The 17,272-nt window shown below is 33.3% G+C and overlaps 1 protein-coding gene across 1 annotated transcript in view; it reads left to right on the forward strand.

The window, feature by feature from the left end:
* Positions 1–17,272, forward strand: part of SPINK5 (serine peptidase inhibitor Kazal type 5) — a 154,901-nt gene that overhangs the window by 73,550 nt on the left and 64,079 nt on the right. The window contains exons 8-9 of the mRNA XM_019633652.1: positions 14,764–14,891; positions 16,656–16,719. Coding sequence (XP_019489197.1) covers positions 14,764–14,891; positions 16,656–16,719 — 192 coding nt within the window. The remainder of the gene's footprint in view (positions 1–14,763; positions 14,892–16,655; positions 16,720–17,272) is intronic.

The following is a 17,272-nucleotide window of genomic DNA, read 5'->3' on the forward strand; positions in this document are numbered from 1 at the left end:
TATCTACAAAGCTGGGGCTATCACCAGATATCCTGACTACTCACATCACTCCAGGGCTCCTATGTAGTTTCTTCTCCAATACCTGTTTTCTCTTCCTCCTTTCCTGTCTGTAACATGTAATTAAAATAATCAGTCAGGGCAGGCACACCCAAATTACTTTAACATCCCTGATCTAACCAAGCTACCATCTTCCTTGTCAATGTTACTTAGGAATGTCTGAGAACCTCAGCCTCCGCAGAAAATCTAGTCAACCAAATTCTTTGCCTGGGCTCAACCAGTCTCACTTTTAAAACAGTAACACCCTCACCACTCAATTAGTCAATGTGCAAATCCTTATCTGAGCAAAAGGGAGCTGCTTCTGTGCTCTGCAAAATCTATGGGGGTCAGAAAAGTTTACTAGTAACTTTCAAATTAGCCTGTATTTGTCCCATTTAGAGAGTGCTCATGCTATAAGATTTAGTCTCCCCCTTACCCTCTTGTTTTGTCCTTTATGAAAAACTGATACATCAATGGTGTTTTAAAATATACAGGAAAATGACATAAAAATAACACACACACACACACACACACACACACACACACTCCAATTCTAACAAACTTGCTATTTAAAAAATATTACTAGTCAGATATTTTCATATGTTGACACACATTTACTGAATTTTAACCAAATAGGATTTTTAAGAAATAAAATTACAAAATTTTAAGACATTTTACCTCTCTGTTAACATTTTATGCCTGAGTTAGAATTTTCTCCTCGAAGTAAAGTTTACAGTTACATGTTTTGCTCCCTAAGAAACTACTTCCTTATAAGTTAAGGCAATTAATATTTGGCTGTGCCTTTTAGGTGATTTCTGTCTAGATTTTTACTTTTCTGTGTTTAGAAGGATTCCTGCTATTACACTACGTTTTTTTGTTTGTTTTTGTTTGCTTTTTTGGTGTTTTTCTCACCACTATAAAAGAGAAAAAAATCTACCTACTTTTTTTGCTTAGATTCCTCCCATCAAAAATTAATCCTGACACTCACTCTCAGAATCAGGTGTTCTACCTGTTCAAGAATTTTTGTCCTACACATATCCTCTCTCTCTCTTGCATCAATTTCTTCTTCACTAGTATGTTATTCTTTCACATTCCAACTCTAATGTCCAATCCATAAATAAGTCTTGTTGGTCTTCTCTAAAGTATATCCCAAAGTTGACCCCTTTTCACCATTTCCATTTCAATCATCCCAGTCAAATTTCTCTTAATTTCTAATCTCTAACATATTCAGTCCATGTCTAGAAACTTTTGTTTTTTAATTGATTAATTGATTCATTCAGCATTTCTCATTGATTTAGGAAGCCAACTTTGTAGAATATTAACATATGATGTGTACATATGTGTTTTGGAGTTCCCTATTCTGTTCAGATTAGTTTATTGCTTTAGTAATTAATAAGGCAAGTTTCCTTTCTTAGTTCATCTTTTTCAAAGTTGATTTACCTATGCATAGGTATATATATTTTCGTATATTAAAAATAAAAAAATTACTGAGTTTATGAAAAAATCCAACTTGAGTTTGGGAACCCGATGTGACTAGGGATACAAATAATTTATAAATTAATTTGAGTAAAATTGACTTTTTATAATATTAACTTGCCCTACTCAAAAGCACAGAATACCTTATCATTAATTTCTATAATTTCTGTGTACTTTATGAAATTTATAAAGTGTTTTCCCAAGTGATTTTCATAATTTTTGTTAATACCTAGAAAATGTGTAAATGTATTGCTATTTTGGTTGGTATTTTGTTGTTTATGGGATTTCTAGCTGGTTATTGTTAGTGTAGGTAAATTGTATTTATTTCTACAGATTGATCTTACATTGAGCAACTTTACAATATCTTCTATTCTGATAATTTATTTATTCATTCTATTTTTTTTCTTGGTAGTTAATCACATTACCTGCATATAATAGGAGATAATAATTTTATAACTTCCCTTTCAATCTTTATTTCTTTTTCTTTCCTTATATGATCAGCCAAGATCTACAGTTCAGCAGTTAAACACTAGTGATGATAATGAACATCAAACTGCCTCTCTCCACTATATTAGAGACTCCGTCTAAAGTTTCCCCATTAAGTATAATGATTACTATACGTGTTTTTTTCTATGAATTTTACCAAGTTTAGGAAGTTCTTTTATGGTCTTAATCTTCTGAATATTTTGATTATTATCAAATGCCTTCTCTGCAACTATTGAAATAATTTTCTGATTTTTTTCTTTCAGTCTATTAATGTAATAAATTTCTTGATAAATTTGCTAATGTTAAGCAATTGTTTTCTCAGGGTAAATAATAATTAACCATAACGTATTTTTAATATATTGTTGAATTTGGATAGTTAATATTTTATTTAGAAAACTTAAAACTATTTTTACAAGTAAAAAGAGTCTACACTTTTCTCTTTTGATTTATTCTTATTTGGTTTAGGAATCAATAGACAATTACCCTGAAGTGGTTGCATTTCAGGCTATGGCTGAATAAGGAGATCAGCAAATCTTTTCCCCAAAATGCAACTGTAAATCTAGACAAATTGACCAAAACAATCATAGCACTCTGGAAATTGATGAGCAGCCTATATCAACCTGACAAACATTTAAGCTTGAAAAACTGCTAAACTTTGGATTAGAACAATAGGGATCTGCAATATTCTTGCTTAGGGATACTCCCATCTTCCCATCTTCCCCCTGTTGCTTGCTTGGTATGGAGGGTCTACCAAAGCAGGGCACACGATGAGGGTCAGCAACTGACTGCCATTGTTGAGAGGGGCTTTTACCTAATTTGGGGTAGTAGGCAACAGTCATACTCAGAGATGTTTTTGGCGAAAGTTATGACCTTCACCAAGAGTCAGGAGGAGGGCCTGAAGTTAGAGCATAGTAGGGGCAAATACACGAGGTCTGACAGTTAAGTTTATGAACCTGTTGCAACAATGTTGCTAACCTTTTTTGATATCAGAGGGATTACTCATTATGAATTTGTACCAACTGGACAAGCAGCTAACCAAGTTTACTATTTGAAAGTACTGAAAAGTCTGCATGAAAAAGTTAGACGACCTGAACTTTTCGCCAACAATTCATGGCTCTTGCATCACAACAATGCACCAGCTCACACAGCACTGTCTGTGAGGGAGATTTTAGCCAGTAAACAAATCACTGTATTGGAACACCCTCCCTACTCACCTGATCTGGCCCAATGACGTCTTTCTTTATCCAAAAATATTGAAAGGAAGACATTTTGATGACGTTCAGGACATCAAGGGGGTACATACAACAGCTCTGATGGCCATTCCAGAAAAAGAGTTCCAAAACTGCTTTGAAGGGTGGACTAGGCGCTGGCATTGTTGCATAGCTTCCCAAGGGGAGTACTTCGAAGGTGACTATAGTGATATTCAGCAATGAGGTATGCAGCACTTTTTCTAGGATGAGTTCGCAAACTTAATTGTCAGACCTTGTATTTCTAGCTAAGTTTTCACACCTTGGCAGCAGAGGCCAAAGAGAGACCAAGCAATTCACATACTCCTGGCTGACCATAAGGCTGTGCACCATCACTTAGAAGACATTTAAAAAATCCCAATGGAAAACAAATGCTGGGGTAAATATAAAAATGGCCTGAACTTTATGTGCCCTGCCCAATATACGCAGGACCATATGCAGAGGGTAGAATCCCTACTGGCTTGAGGTGTTTGAGCACAAACTGTCAGTCACTGACCTACCGCTAAATTATACAAAAACAGGGGGAAAAACCTAGAAAGCCAAGCTTTAAAAAAATAAAAATTAAATAGAAAAATTATAAATATTTTCTTAGCAGACACATCAACAGCTACATAGCAAGAAAGCAAGAAATGAGAGATTTAGCCCAGTCAGAGATATAAACAAAAATAAAACAGCAAAAATAATCTTCACAGTAAAATAATAATCCTGAGTCACTACAATATATTGTCCAAAATGTAGTTTTCAACAAAAATATGAAATATACAAAGTAATAGGAATGTATAACCCATACTCAGAAAAAAAAAACCAAACTCAATGGAAACTGAGTGTCTTCAGGTTAGATTTGACAAACAAAGATTTTGAAGCAGCTATTTAAAAAGTGTCAAATACTGAAGAAACCCAAATTTGAAGATTTGAAGAAAAGTTTAATAATAATGAACAAAGAGGTTTTCAGTGAAAATGTGTATTTGTATTAGAACAATGGTTCGAACAATTCAAGACTTAAGAGTTTCAGCTAAAACGGAGATACACACACACACACACACACACACACACACACATATATAAAATCAGATAGATACTGGAAATTCTGGAGTTGAAGAGCTCAGTAACTCAAATGAAATATTGTGTAGAGAGGCTCAAAAGTAGCTTTGAGATGCATAAGAAAGGATTAGCAACTTGTAGAAAGATTAGTAAAAGTTGACAATGGAAGTACAGAGAAAAAATATTGATGAAAAGTGAACAGTCACAGATTCCATGAGGTAACAACAAACTTGCCAATATAAAAAGGAAAGCCAGAAATAGAGCACAGAGAAAGAAGAAAAATTATTTGAAGAAATAATGGCTTAATACTCCATTGTGTACATGTACCACAATTTCTTTATCCAGTTCTCCATTGCTAGGCATTTTGGTTGTTTCCATATCTTGGCTATTGTAAACAGCACTGCAGTGAATATAAGGGTGCGTATATCTTTTGGAATTAATGTTTTGGATTTCTTTGGATAAATACCGAGGATTGGAATTACTGAGTCATAAGGTAGTTCTATTTTTAGTTGTTTGAGGTACCTGCATTCTATTTTCCGTAGTGGTTACACCAAAATTGCAATCCCATCAACAGTGCACAAGGGTTTCCTGTTCTCCACATCTTCACCAAATCTTGTTGTTTGTTGATTTATTGGTGTTGGCCATTCTGACAGGAGTGAGGTGATATCTCATTGTGGTTTTTATTTGCATTTCTCTGATGATTAGTGACATTGAGCATCTTTTCATATGTCTATTGGCCATCTGTATGTCCTCTTTGGAGAAATGTCTATTCAGGTACTCTGCCCATTTTTTAACTCAAATTTTTTTTTTTTGGTGTTGAGTTGTATGAGTTTTTAAAAATAAATTTTAGATATTAACCCCTATCGGTGTTACTCTTCCATAAAAAAGAATGAAATCTTACCATTTGCGACAGCATGGATTGACCTAGGGAGTATTATGCTAAGTGAAATAAGTTAGACTGAGAAAGAAAAATACCATATGATCTCATTTATATGTGGAATCTAAAAAACAGAATAAACAAATAAAACAGAAATAGACTCAGAGACATAGAGAACAAACTGATGGTTACGAGATGGTAGGGGGATTGGGGACTGGGTGAGAAAGGTGAAGGGATCAAGTAATACAAATTGGTAGTTACAAAATAGTCATGGGGATGTAAAGTACAGCATGGGGAATAATATTATAAAACTATGTATACTGTCAGGTGGGTATTAGACTTATCAGGGGATCACTTCATAAATTACATAAATGTATAACCACTACGCTGTACCTCTGAAACTAACATAAAATAATATTGAATGTCAATGATAATTTTAAAAATTAGTCACAGGATATAAAGTACAGCATAGGGAATATAGTCAATAATATTGTAATAAGTAAGTACAGTGTCAGATGGATAATAGACTGATTGGGGTGATCACTTTGTGAGGTATATAAATGTCTAATCACTATGTTGTACACCTGAAGCTAATAATAAAAATAAAAAAATAATTATAAGGATAAAAAAAGAAGATATGGTAGATATATACAATGCAATATTATTCAGCCATTAGAAATTTTTTAAAATCTGCCATTTGCAAAAACAAAAAATTCAAATGCACAGAAACAGAGTAGAAAAGGAAAAGCAGTTGTCAGGAGCTAGAGAGTGGGAACAGTAGCTATAATATAAATAAGATCTGAGAGGCTGAAGTAAATCATGGTGACTATAATTGATAATACTATACTGTATAGTTGAAATTTGCTATTAGAGTAGAATTTAAATGTTCTCACACAATAAAAAAAGATAAAATGTGACATGATAGATTTGTTAATTAACTAGATAGGGGAATTCTAGTACAATGTATATATATATATATATATATATATATATATATATATATATATATCAAATTTAATAAAATTAAAGAAGAAATGACACTAAATATAGAAATAATGGGTTAAAATGTGTCAAATTTGATTAACAAAATTAATCTTTGCATTCAAGAATTCCAACAAGTCTCAAGTAGGGTAAATACAAGGAGCTCCATACCTAGGCCCATCGTGAAAAATGCTGAAATCAAGAGAAAAATTTAAAAGTCACAAAAGAAAAGTGACATAGTCTATATAGAGGTTACAATTAATGACTGGCTTCTTATATAAAATAATAAAGGCTAGAATGCAATGAAATGACATGCTCAAAGTGCTGAAAGAAAAAAGTGTTAACTAATGTTCTATATGTACCAAGATTATCTTTTAAAAATTAAGACAAAATAAAGATATCCCCATGTTAATGAAATCTGAGTGAACTTGTTGCTACAAACCTACTTTAGATGTAGTAATGAGTTAACATGAAGTACTCTATAAATATAGTTTTCTTATTTTCACCTAGCCTCTTTCAAAAATATAATATTATATGAAGCAATAACTATAACGCTATTTTATTGGGTATATACTCGTAGGTACAATATATATGACCACTATAGTCCAAAGGGGAATGAAGGAAATAGAGTTATATTGGGACAAAGTTTCTATATTTTACCAGAATTAAGTATTAACCTGTAGCAAATTGTGATCAATTAGGATGCATATTGCAATCCCTAGAATAACTACTAAGAAAATGACATATATAACAAATACATAAAATACACAAATGATTTAAAAAGATACACTAGAGATAGCCAACCCAGAAGAAAAACAGAGAAATAAAAAGAACAGCACATTGAAAACTAACAGAAACATAGCAAATATAAATACAACCATATCACTAATTATATTAAACATAAATGACTTAACACCCAACCAAAAGGCAGAGATTATTATATGGTTAAAAAGCAACTGTAAACTGTCTCCAATACTTTAGATTCAAAGACACAGGAAGTCTGAAATGATGAAAGGGTGATACCATGCAAAATATAACTATAAGAGAGCAAGATTTGCTATATTACTCTCTGACAAAATAGACAATAAGACAAATAGTACTGTTAGAGACAACTAAGGACATTTCATAACTTTAAATTCTGTATCAATATGTATCAGGGGATACATATCGATATGTCAGGGGATAAAACAATTATAAAGGTATATGCATCTACTATCAGAAGCTCAAAATGTATGAAATAAAATATGCTGTCATTAAAAGAAAAAATAGACAATTCAACAATAATAGTTAGATATTTGCTCTCAATAATTGACAGAAGAGCTAGGCAAAGTATCATCAAAGATATAGAATATTGAACAACACTGTCAACTAACTTAAGCTAAACTGAAATATGGAGCGTGCGTTCCCAGTGATTGCAAGAAGGCACATTAGTTTCAAATAACAGTGGCTCATTCTTCTAGATAGACTACACACTAGGATATATAATATACCTCAGTAAATTAAATAATAAAGTATACAAAGTATGTCTTCTGACCACAACAGAATTGAATACGCAGCAAGTAAGAAAAATTACGGAAATTCCTAAATATTTGGACGCTAATAAACATGCTTCTAAATAACTGATGGGTCAAAGAAACAATTGTAAGAGAAATTAGGACCTAACTTGCACTGAATAAAATTTAAAACACAATAATTCAAGACTTACGGGGTTTCAGCTAAAGCAGTATACAGCCGTCCCTTGGTATTCATGGCGGATTCGTTCCACGATCTCCCGCGGATACCAAAATCTGCAGATGCTCAAATCCTTTAGTCGTTCCTCTGTACCCATTGGTTCCACACCCGTGGATTCAACCTAAACAATGCCAACTGTAGAGATCTTTAAATGCCTTAAATCAGAAAAGAAAGGCCACAGTTTAATAATCCAAAATTCTAAATTAAGAAACTTAGAGAAAAAAAGAGCAAATAGAAGAATAAGGTACAAAAGGTTACAGCAGAAATTAATAAAATACAAAACATTAAAAAATAGAAAAAATGAACAAATCCAAAAAGTGGTTTATTGGAAAGATCAATTACTAAAAAGTGACCCAAGAAGAAATAGTTCAAAATAAACCTATAGCAAGTAAAATGATTAAATCCATAATTAAATCAAAGAAAAACTCAGATCCAGAAGACGACGGTGGTGGTTGCCATCAAATTGAAAGAAGAAATAATACCAACCCTTTACAGACTCATTCAGGAAATAGAGGGGGTAACACCAGCACATTTTATGAAGCCAGCATTATTCTGATACAAAATCCAAAAGAAGATATCACAAGCACAGAAAGCTACTGACATAGATGGAAAAATTCTTAAAATATTAGTGAACAACATAAAAAGGATAAAACAATAACCAAGTAGGAATTAGTCTAGTAATGCAAGGTTGGTTTAACAATAGAAAATCCCATACATCATCCTGATAGAATAAAGGACAAAACTATACTATTATTTCAACAGATGAAGAAAAAGCACTTAAAATCCAACACTCATTCAAGATAAAAGTTGACACAAAATAACTACCAACAGGCAAACTTTCTCAGCTGATAAAGGGTGTCTATTAAAAAAATAACAGCTAACATTACACTTAATGGTTAGAGAGTGAATACTTTGGCCTTAAGATTAAGAAGAAAGCAAAGAAATTCATCACACTCCTTTTCAACATTCAACTGGAGGATCTATCCAATATAATAAGGCAAAGTTTCTTAATTAACTAGAGATATCCTGATTGGAAAAGAAGCAACTGTCTTTAATTATAAGGACATGATATTGTATATAGAAAACCCTGAGGATTCACAAAAAGAAAAATTACTTGAATTAATAAACAGGTTTAGCAAGGACTGTATGCAAGATCAATAATACATACTGAATTGTATTTCTATATACTAGCAATGAACAATCCAGAATTTAGATTATAAATATAATTCATAATAGCATAAAACAATAAAATATGTTGAAATAAATTTACAAATGCAAGACTTGTACACTAGAAGCTACACAACATTGCTGAGAGAAATGAAAGATCTAAATAAGTGGTGAGGTAGTCCATGTTTATAGGTTGGAAACTCAGTATTGCCAATATGGCAATTCTCCCAAAATTAATCAATAAATTTAATACATTTCCTATGAATAATCTGGCAGACTTTTTTTTTTGTAGAAATTGACAAGTTGACCCTAGTATCTATATAGAAATGTTGAGACACTTAACAGCAACTGACTTCAAAATTTATTATGAACTAACAGTGATCAAAACAGTGTGTTATTGGTATAATGATAGACATAAAGATCAATGGAATAAAATTGAAAAACCTTACATTTATGGTCAATTAACATTTGACCAACATGTCAAGATAAACCAGTACTTGGGAAATTTAATATACACAATCATAAAAATTAACTTAGATTCTTACCTTACATCATACACAAAAATTAACTCAAAATGGATTATGGTTGTAAGTGTAAGAGCTATAGCTATAACATTTTTAGAACAAAACATAACAAAAAAATCATGAATTTGGGTTAGACAGAGTCTTTTGATTTGAAACCAAAAGCATTATTCATAAATATAAAATTAATAATTTGGACTTCATCAAAATCAGAAACTTTTGTGCTTCGTATGAGAGATTAGGACAGTTAAAAAGTAAGTCATGAGCTGGGAGAAAATATTCACAAATCATATGTTGGGTTAAGACCTCCACAATTGATAAAGACCACTTACAACTTAATTATAGAAGACAAATAACTAAACTAAAAATAAATGTTACACTAAAGATATATTAATGGCTAGTAAGCAAACACCTAAATAGATGTTCCACATTGGTATTACTTAGGGAAATAAATATACATTAAAATCACAATGAAGTACAGTTACACAATGAAGTGCAGCTATAATCATAAAAATAGAAAATACAAAATGTTAAGGTTGTGGTGAGACTGGAATATTTACAGATTGTTGGGAAGAGTATACAAGGATGCACGTACATGGGAAAACAGTTGGGCAATTCTGAACAAGTTAAACATAAATTTATCTTTAATATGACATGTTATTTTTATGATGTTATGTTATCAATATGATGCTTAGTATGCTACATTATTATGTTAAATATGACCTAGCAAATTCAGTCCTGGAACTATCCCACTGAAGTGAAAATGCATGTTCATACCAAGTCAGGCATGTGAATATTCATTGCAGCATTGTTTTTAATAATCCCAGACTGAAAATAGCCCAAGTATCTGAATGTCCACTGCTGAATGGATAAGCACAATGAGCCATATTTATACAAGGAAATGTTATTCAGCAATAAAAAGGGATGTACCATGGATACTGTTACAGCACAGATGAACCTCAAAAATATTGTGCAAAGTTTAGAAGCCAGAATCAATTATTTATGATTCCATTTATATAAAATATCCAAAAAGGTAAACTCAGAAAGTTTAGTGGTTGCCTAAGGCTGGTCCGGGGAGCTGGAATTACCTGTAAATAAACTCTTGGGGTAATGGAAATAATCTAAAATTCGGTTGTGGTTGTACAACTCCATAAATTTACTAAAAAGTGTTGAATTGTACATTTGTGCTTTCATTCATTTATTTCTAAGTGTTTCTACAGTTATTTTCAGTTAATATTGCCTGTATTTTTTAACTTTCATCTTCTTTCTCTTTTATAAATCATACTAGAAACCTATCATATCGGCTTTTTTGTTAATCTTTTCTGTTGTTTTTGTTACCTAGGTCATTCATTCCTATTTCTTTAGGTTTGCTCTATTGCTCTTTTTACATTGGATCGAGCAATACCTAGTTACTGAAATTTTAACTTTTTAAATTTCATGACAGGGATGTTTGAATATATTAATAATCATCTGTCTTCAGATTTGTGCTTGAAGTGTTTCCGTTTGTCATTCTTTGACAAACATTTCATTGTTTTCCTCCCTCTCAGAGTTATTTATAGTAATACATAATTTGATTTTCAAATATGTGGCATGGTTTTATATTTGTAAATTAGCATCTAATTTGATTGAATTTTGGTCAGAGAACATAGACCATATGATATGGATCCTTTGGAATTTCCTAAGTTTCTCGTGGCCTAATAGTCTACTTTTATAAATGTTTCAGATGTTCTGGAAAAAAATATTTATTTTCTGTTGTTTAGATGCAGTTTTCTATAAAAAGCTAATGGCTTCAGCATCTTGGTTTTTTCCCTTTGATATATTAGTTTCTGAGAAGTGTGTGCTAAAATCTCTAACTCCAATTATTGATTTATCTATCACATTTCACTGGTTGTTGACATTTTTAGAGCCTTTTAATATTAGGTGAATGTATGTCCATATTCTTCCTTTTACTTTATATAATGTCCCTTTTGTTACTGATGATGCGTTTTGGACTGAATTCTCTTTTTTAGGTATTAATATTGCTGCTTCTGCTCTCTTATTCAGTTTTACCTCCTATATCTTTCTTTATCCTATTGTTTGAACAATTGAATGCTTTTTAATTTTAATTTTTCTCTTGTGATCAATATCTGGTTTGATCCTATTTTTAATCCAATCATAAATTTGTGGGATTAGTCCATTTACATTTTTTATTTCTGTTACACTAGGAGTTGATTTTCCCAATTTTTTATATTTTCAGTTACCAGCCTATTTTAAAAATTATGTTTAAAGTAGTTTCTTCCTTCCAGCTTTTCTTTGATGATGATTTAAATGTAGCATCTTTTTGTTCTTATTATGACTACCTTTAACCAAATATTTGTATTTATAATGATCGCTATTGCTAATGTCTCTCCTTATTGTTAATATCTCTACTTTCTTCACTTAATGTGTGTTAGCCTGCTCTCAATTCAATTTTGTTAAAATCCTCTAAATGTCCACAATTTTATTATTGACCAGATTGTAGATGTGTGTCTATTTCCCTCTTTCTCTTGTTCTTTCATTTTTCATTAATTCTGGAGATGTTCCCTATTTCTTCAAATGTTCTTCCTAAACATGTTAACTTCCCTTTTGAGGTTTCTAATTTTATCCTTTATGTTTTTTAGATGTTCTTTTCTATGTTAAATTAGTTTTTCTTTATACCTTCTATGAGAGTTTCCTAATCTGGCCTTCTGGTTCAAAAAGTCATTATGTATTTGTACCTATCCTATTTTTAGTTTTTATATTGGTTTCTTTATTACCATGCAAATATTTTTCATAGCTGAAGATTCCACGTTTTCTTCCTTTATAACGTCTTTCTTCTTGCCTTATATTACAGGTATCTTCCCTTATCTCTCTAAATAAACTGTTTTTCTGTGCATTCCAATAGTTCTACTTCAATTGATACTTAATGTTGTTCATATTTCTTTTATGTTTTGCTGCTCAGATATACAGATATTTTAACAGTAAGATTGCATACTGGTTGTAGTTATTATTTTCCTACTAACGTGAGGATAGATAATATTCAAGGCCAAGCTTTAGTCTCTTCCTGTCCTGATGAGTGTCAGAATAGGAGAAGGGGTCAGGCCCACAGAGCTGAAGGTTCTGGAATCAGTGTTGCACACTCCAGCTTGCTGCCACTCCTCAGGTCAGGAATCCACCTGTAAGTTCTCAGACGTTGTCAGCAGTAGGAAGAGGTGTGCTACGTAGGTTGTGAACCAGCAGCCCTTGAGGTTTGGAGGAGGAGGTGGTAAATGCTTGCACCTGTTCTCACCACCTCCCAGCTGGGCTTCTGAGCCGCCCTGTCACCACGCTGCTAACACTTATGACCTAATATGCTGCTGTTGGCTTTGCTGGTGAAGGGGGATAGCAGTGACTGTGAAAATTGATCACTGTGATCTGTATCTCTATCCATATCCCTTTTTAAGAGAAACCTGGCAGCCCCCCTGCTGTTTTCTTATACGCCATCCATACCTCTCCTTTCTGCCCATCAAACAGGACAATCTAGTTCTGATAGGAATCCTTTGCAATCATAGCTCTCTGTGCCTGGGGTGTCCTTCCCTCAGATCTTTAATGGCTGGCGTCTTCTCATTAATCTCATCTCAACCTCAAATATTACCATGGCAGAGAGATCTTTCTCGACACTATATTTAAAATAGCCCCTCTCCTAGGTACTATCATATTTTTCAGTTTATTTTTCATAGCACTTACTAGAACTTGAGGTTTTTGTATTTGTGGTCTATCTCTTCCTTTCAGAATGTAAGTTTCTTCCTAGTGAATGCGTAATGACTTTTAAGGAATTCGTGAACAAACGAATGAATGAAAGTAACACATATGGCCATTATCCTGTTTTCATTCTATTTTTTACTTCTTCTTAAACATATGACATGAATAGTGGGATATGTTCTATAGCTTTTCTATTTTATTTATTTATTTTTTTAAATTGTCTTCTAGGCGAGTTCCTCAATGTAATCTTCTGAGTCACAAATTCATTATATATTTGTATCCACCCTACTTTTATTTTTTTATATTGTAGGACATAGTAGGTCACAGACCTATAGTCTAAATGTTTCTATAATGAAAATATTTGTATTATAACAATAATGGCATTAAAATATTTATTTTGCAATGTGATTTCATCATAAAGAAAAAATTTCAGTTTTATTCTTTGACTTTTAGATAGAAAGTAAATTCAAGTTAGCTCTGTCTTTTTTAGCTAGCTTATGTCACAATAGTGAGTTGACAAATAATGTTTCGTAAGTACTCATTTGCTCGTCCCCATATGTCTATACTGTGGATAGGGTGTGAATTCCCATTGTTAGGCTGAGGAAAGTGAAGTTCAAAGGGGTGAAGGAAGTGGGTGGGCAGATCTGAGATTTAAACACTGGTCTTCAGTTATTACTTTGTGCAGTTCTATTTCTCGCCATACAGGTTTGTCCCTAAGTATATGTCACATTATCAAAGCAGAGATTTGGGAATTTCCCCCATTATCCCTGAAAGGTATTTAGTTTTATTGGCTTGGTCGTTGGTAGAGAAGACATTTAAAATAACAACAGTGGTAATAAAAACAACAACAAATGGCTATGATGTGTTGGGCACTGTTTTAAGTGCTGTACGTGTATTAATACGTTTAGATGTCTTTATAATCCTAGGAGGTTGATAATAATATATGCATTTTGCAAATGAGGATACTAAAGCACAGAGGGGTTAAGTAAGTTTTCCAAATCACACAGCTAGTGAGTGGCAGAGTTAGAACTGTGAACCCAGCGATCTGGTTCTTGATTACTCCCATAATCTGTAATAATAGAAACTTTTCGTAGCTTATAGTTTACAGAGAACTTTCACATCCACTATCTACTGGATCACAATACTACTGCATAGAGAAGTCAGGCAGCATCTGACAAACAGACAGTACAGTACTAAGTTTCAGAGAGGTGATTGGGTCCACCTTACCCCGACAGCGAGTGGCTGAAATCATCCTGAAATTCTTCCTTGTGAAATCTAATTATATCTCTGTTCTTGAACCATGTTTTAGGATCCATGATTTGGTTAGCTCATTATGGCCCCCTTAATATGTTTTTCTTTTCTAGTGGGTTTTATTGCTGTGGGCTTAAAACATTAACCTAATTATGTAAGGATTTTTTTTATCACTGAATATTTTGATGTACTTTAATCACGTCTCTTGCAGTTGAATTGTGATGATTTCAAGAAAGGAGAAAGAGATGAGGATTTTATCTGTCCTTTTGATAGCGCAGCTGTCTGTGGCACAGATGGGAAGACATACAGCAACACATGTGCACTGTGTGCTGAGAACGTGTGAGTATTTTCTGAAGCAGGCTTTCTTCCTAAAGCATGTTCTCTGCATAATTACATGACACATTCTTTTTTTCTTATGGTCTTTAAGAGAGCAATCCATTTGGTGGGAGGTCAGCCATCCATAAATTAGTCGGACCACTTCTTTTACTACTCTTAAAGAAAAAAATATTTATGACACTTTATATTTCACAAAGCACTTTTTGTGCAATTTACCAGATGTCTGTCACTGTCTCTATGAAGTAGGCAGACATGATGTACCTATATCTATGCACAAATATGCACACACACACACACATATCCATATATTACACACACTTAACCTATTTTCTATTTCTGAATACACCCTTTCTCATGGAGAATTATTTAATCATCAAATTCTAGTTATTTATTAAGTGCTCAGTAATTTATAGTATCAGAGTAGGTAATGGGGACTTTTAATATTGAACTTCTTCCTGTCATTAACCTTCGTCACATGGCTAAAGCGTCTCACTGTCCTATATTTTGTCCCCATTTGGTTCTTTCCCCACCCTCAGCGCTAGGTTTGGTTCCTGATTGTCTTCAGCCCACAAGATAGCATATCTGCCTTACAGGTTCTGGCTTGTGACCGCAATCTTGAATTGTCTGCCCTTCAGTTTTTGTAAATATTAACAACCAATGTTTGAGAAGGCTAGCAGAGGATGTGATACTCACTCTTCAAGGTTCTGCAAGCGTTATCCCTCCTTGTAACAAGTGTCTTGACCAAAACACAACTGAATTAAATCACCCTGATCCCTCAGTGACTGCATGTTCAGAAATACACTCTAAAATTACACCTTCAGCTCTCACCAAGGGTCAACATAAACAGAAAACAAAAACAGGCATAGGAAGAAGATACAGGTTTTTATTAGGTCTGTGTCTTATAAATGTGTTGTGTGGAGATCCTGTGATAGATTCTTTAAATCTCTGGTTCAGGTGAAAGTTCCCTCCCCTCATTTCTGGCATATGTCTTTTATGGGACAGTGAGAGTCATATCGCTAATTGTGTTTCTTTCTTAGCTCTTAGCTATTAGAAGGCTCTGAAATCACAGTGGAACTCAGTGTTTTTGTTTTATTCAGCTGATATCGTTCGATATAACTTTTTTCTTATCATTTTTAACTGCTTAGTTTTTTCTTTATACTGTTTTTATTGTATTTTTATTGTTATACAGATGCTATAGTTGTAACCTGCCTTATCTTTTTAGAAAATAGGAAGTCTATCTTACATTTATGATTCTTCTATGTTTTCAGATATGCTTTAAAGCTCTATTTATTAGACTGAATAACATTAATTACTAGGACTTTATATACTTTCCATAAAAAAACAAAATATACTTACCACCACCCAAATGAAAGATGGTATAATAGCGTGCTAGATACTATAAACTTGAATTTATTTATTTAAAACAACAACATCAACAACAGCAAAGATCCTTGAGGGGCAGCTAATGTCTGGTTTCGGGCTTTGCTGTTTCCTGTGCTTCGAATGTAGATCCCCTCTGGACATAGGAAAAGAAATTCTGGAAATAATATTTACAGATGTGACTCTTTTCAGCCCATCAGTGAGATTCCATTCCTTTGACTCCAAGTTATGAACACAGGTTCTCATTAGAAAGAGTAACTCAGGAATGCAACGTGACACCTGCTTTCAAGAGCAAAGGAGAATCGCAATACAAGAAGCCATCTTACACTTGAATGAAGAGAAGTTCTGTGATACTAAACTGCTGTGTCTACTAACTTTCAATTCCAGGAAAACCAGGTCCCAAGTTGGCGTAAAACATGCAGGGGAGTGTGAAAGCAGTAATCCAGAGCAGGTGAGGACAAATGCCAGCGTGGTGGGAAATATTGGGGACTGACTACCAAGAGAGAGAAGATGCTTTTCTCTTCCTTCTTTGATGGGGTGGTTGGGAGTGATTCTTGATGTACTGCTGCTCGTTTGGTGAGAAACAATTGATAGTTCCTGAAACTGGAGCAGGTGACATGGTAGTTAGACCTTTCAGTTCTATTTTTGCTTTCTATGAAAACTAAAAAGAAAAAGAGAAAAAGAAAAACGAAATTAAAAGGAAACTACATGTATAGTAGAAAGGATACTACACTTCAGTCACTTAACCTGAGTTGAAAGCCCCGCCTTGCCACTTACTGTCAGGAGACCTTGGGCAAATTGTGTAATCATGTTGTACCCATGTTTCTGTGTCTACAAATAAGATTTGAAATAAATAACTCTTTCTACTCTAAAATTCTCTGAGCCTCTGATGGTAAGTCCCACTTGACTTTTTCTAGCTGAATGATTTTCGTAAATTAAGATTTGGTGCCCTTTTTAGACGCATCTGAGGTTCCTTCCACCAAAAACATTGAGCACATATTTTA

Source organism: Hipposideros armiger, unplaced genomic scaffold, assembly GCF_001890085.2.
Source record: "Hipposideros armiger isolate ML-2016 unplaced genomic scaffold, ASM189008v1 scaffold_1367, whole genome shotgun sequence".
Classification (NCBI taxonomy): domain Eukaryota; kingdom Metazoa; phylum Chordata; class Mammalia; order Chiroptera; family Hipposideridae; genus Hipposideros; species Hipposideros armiger.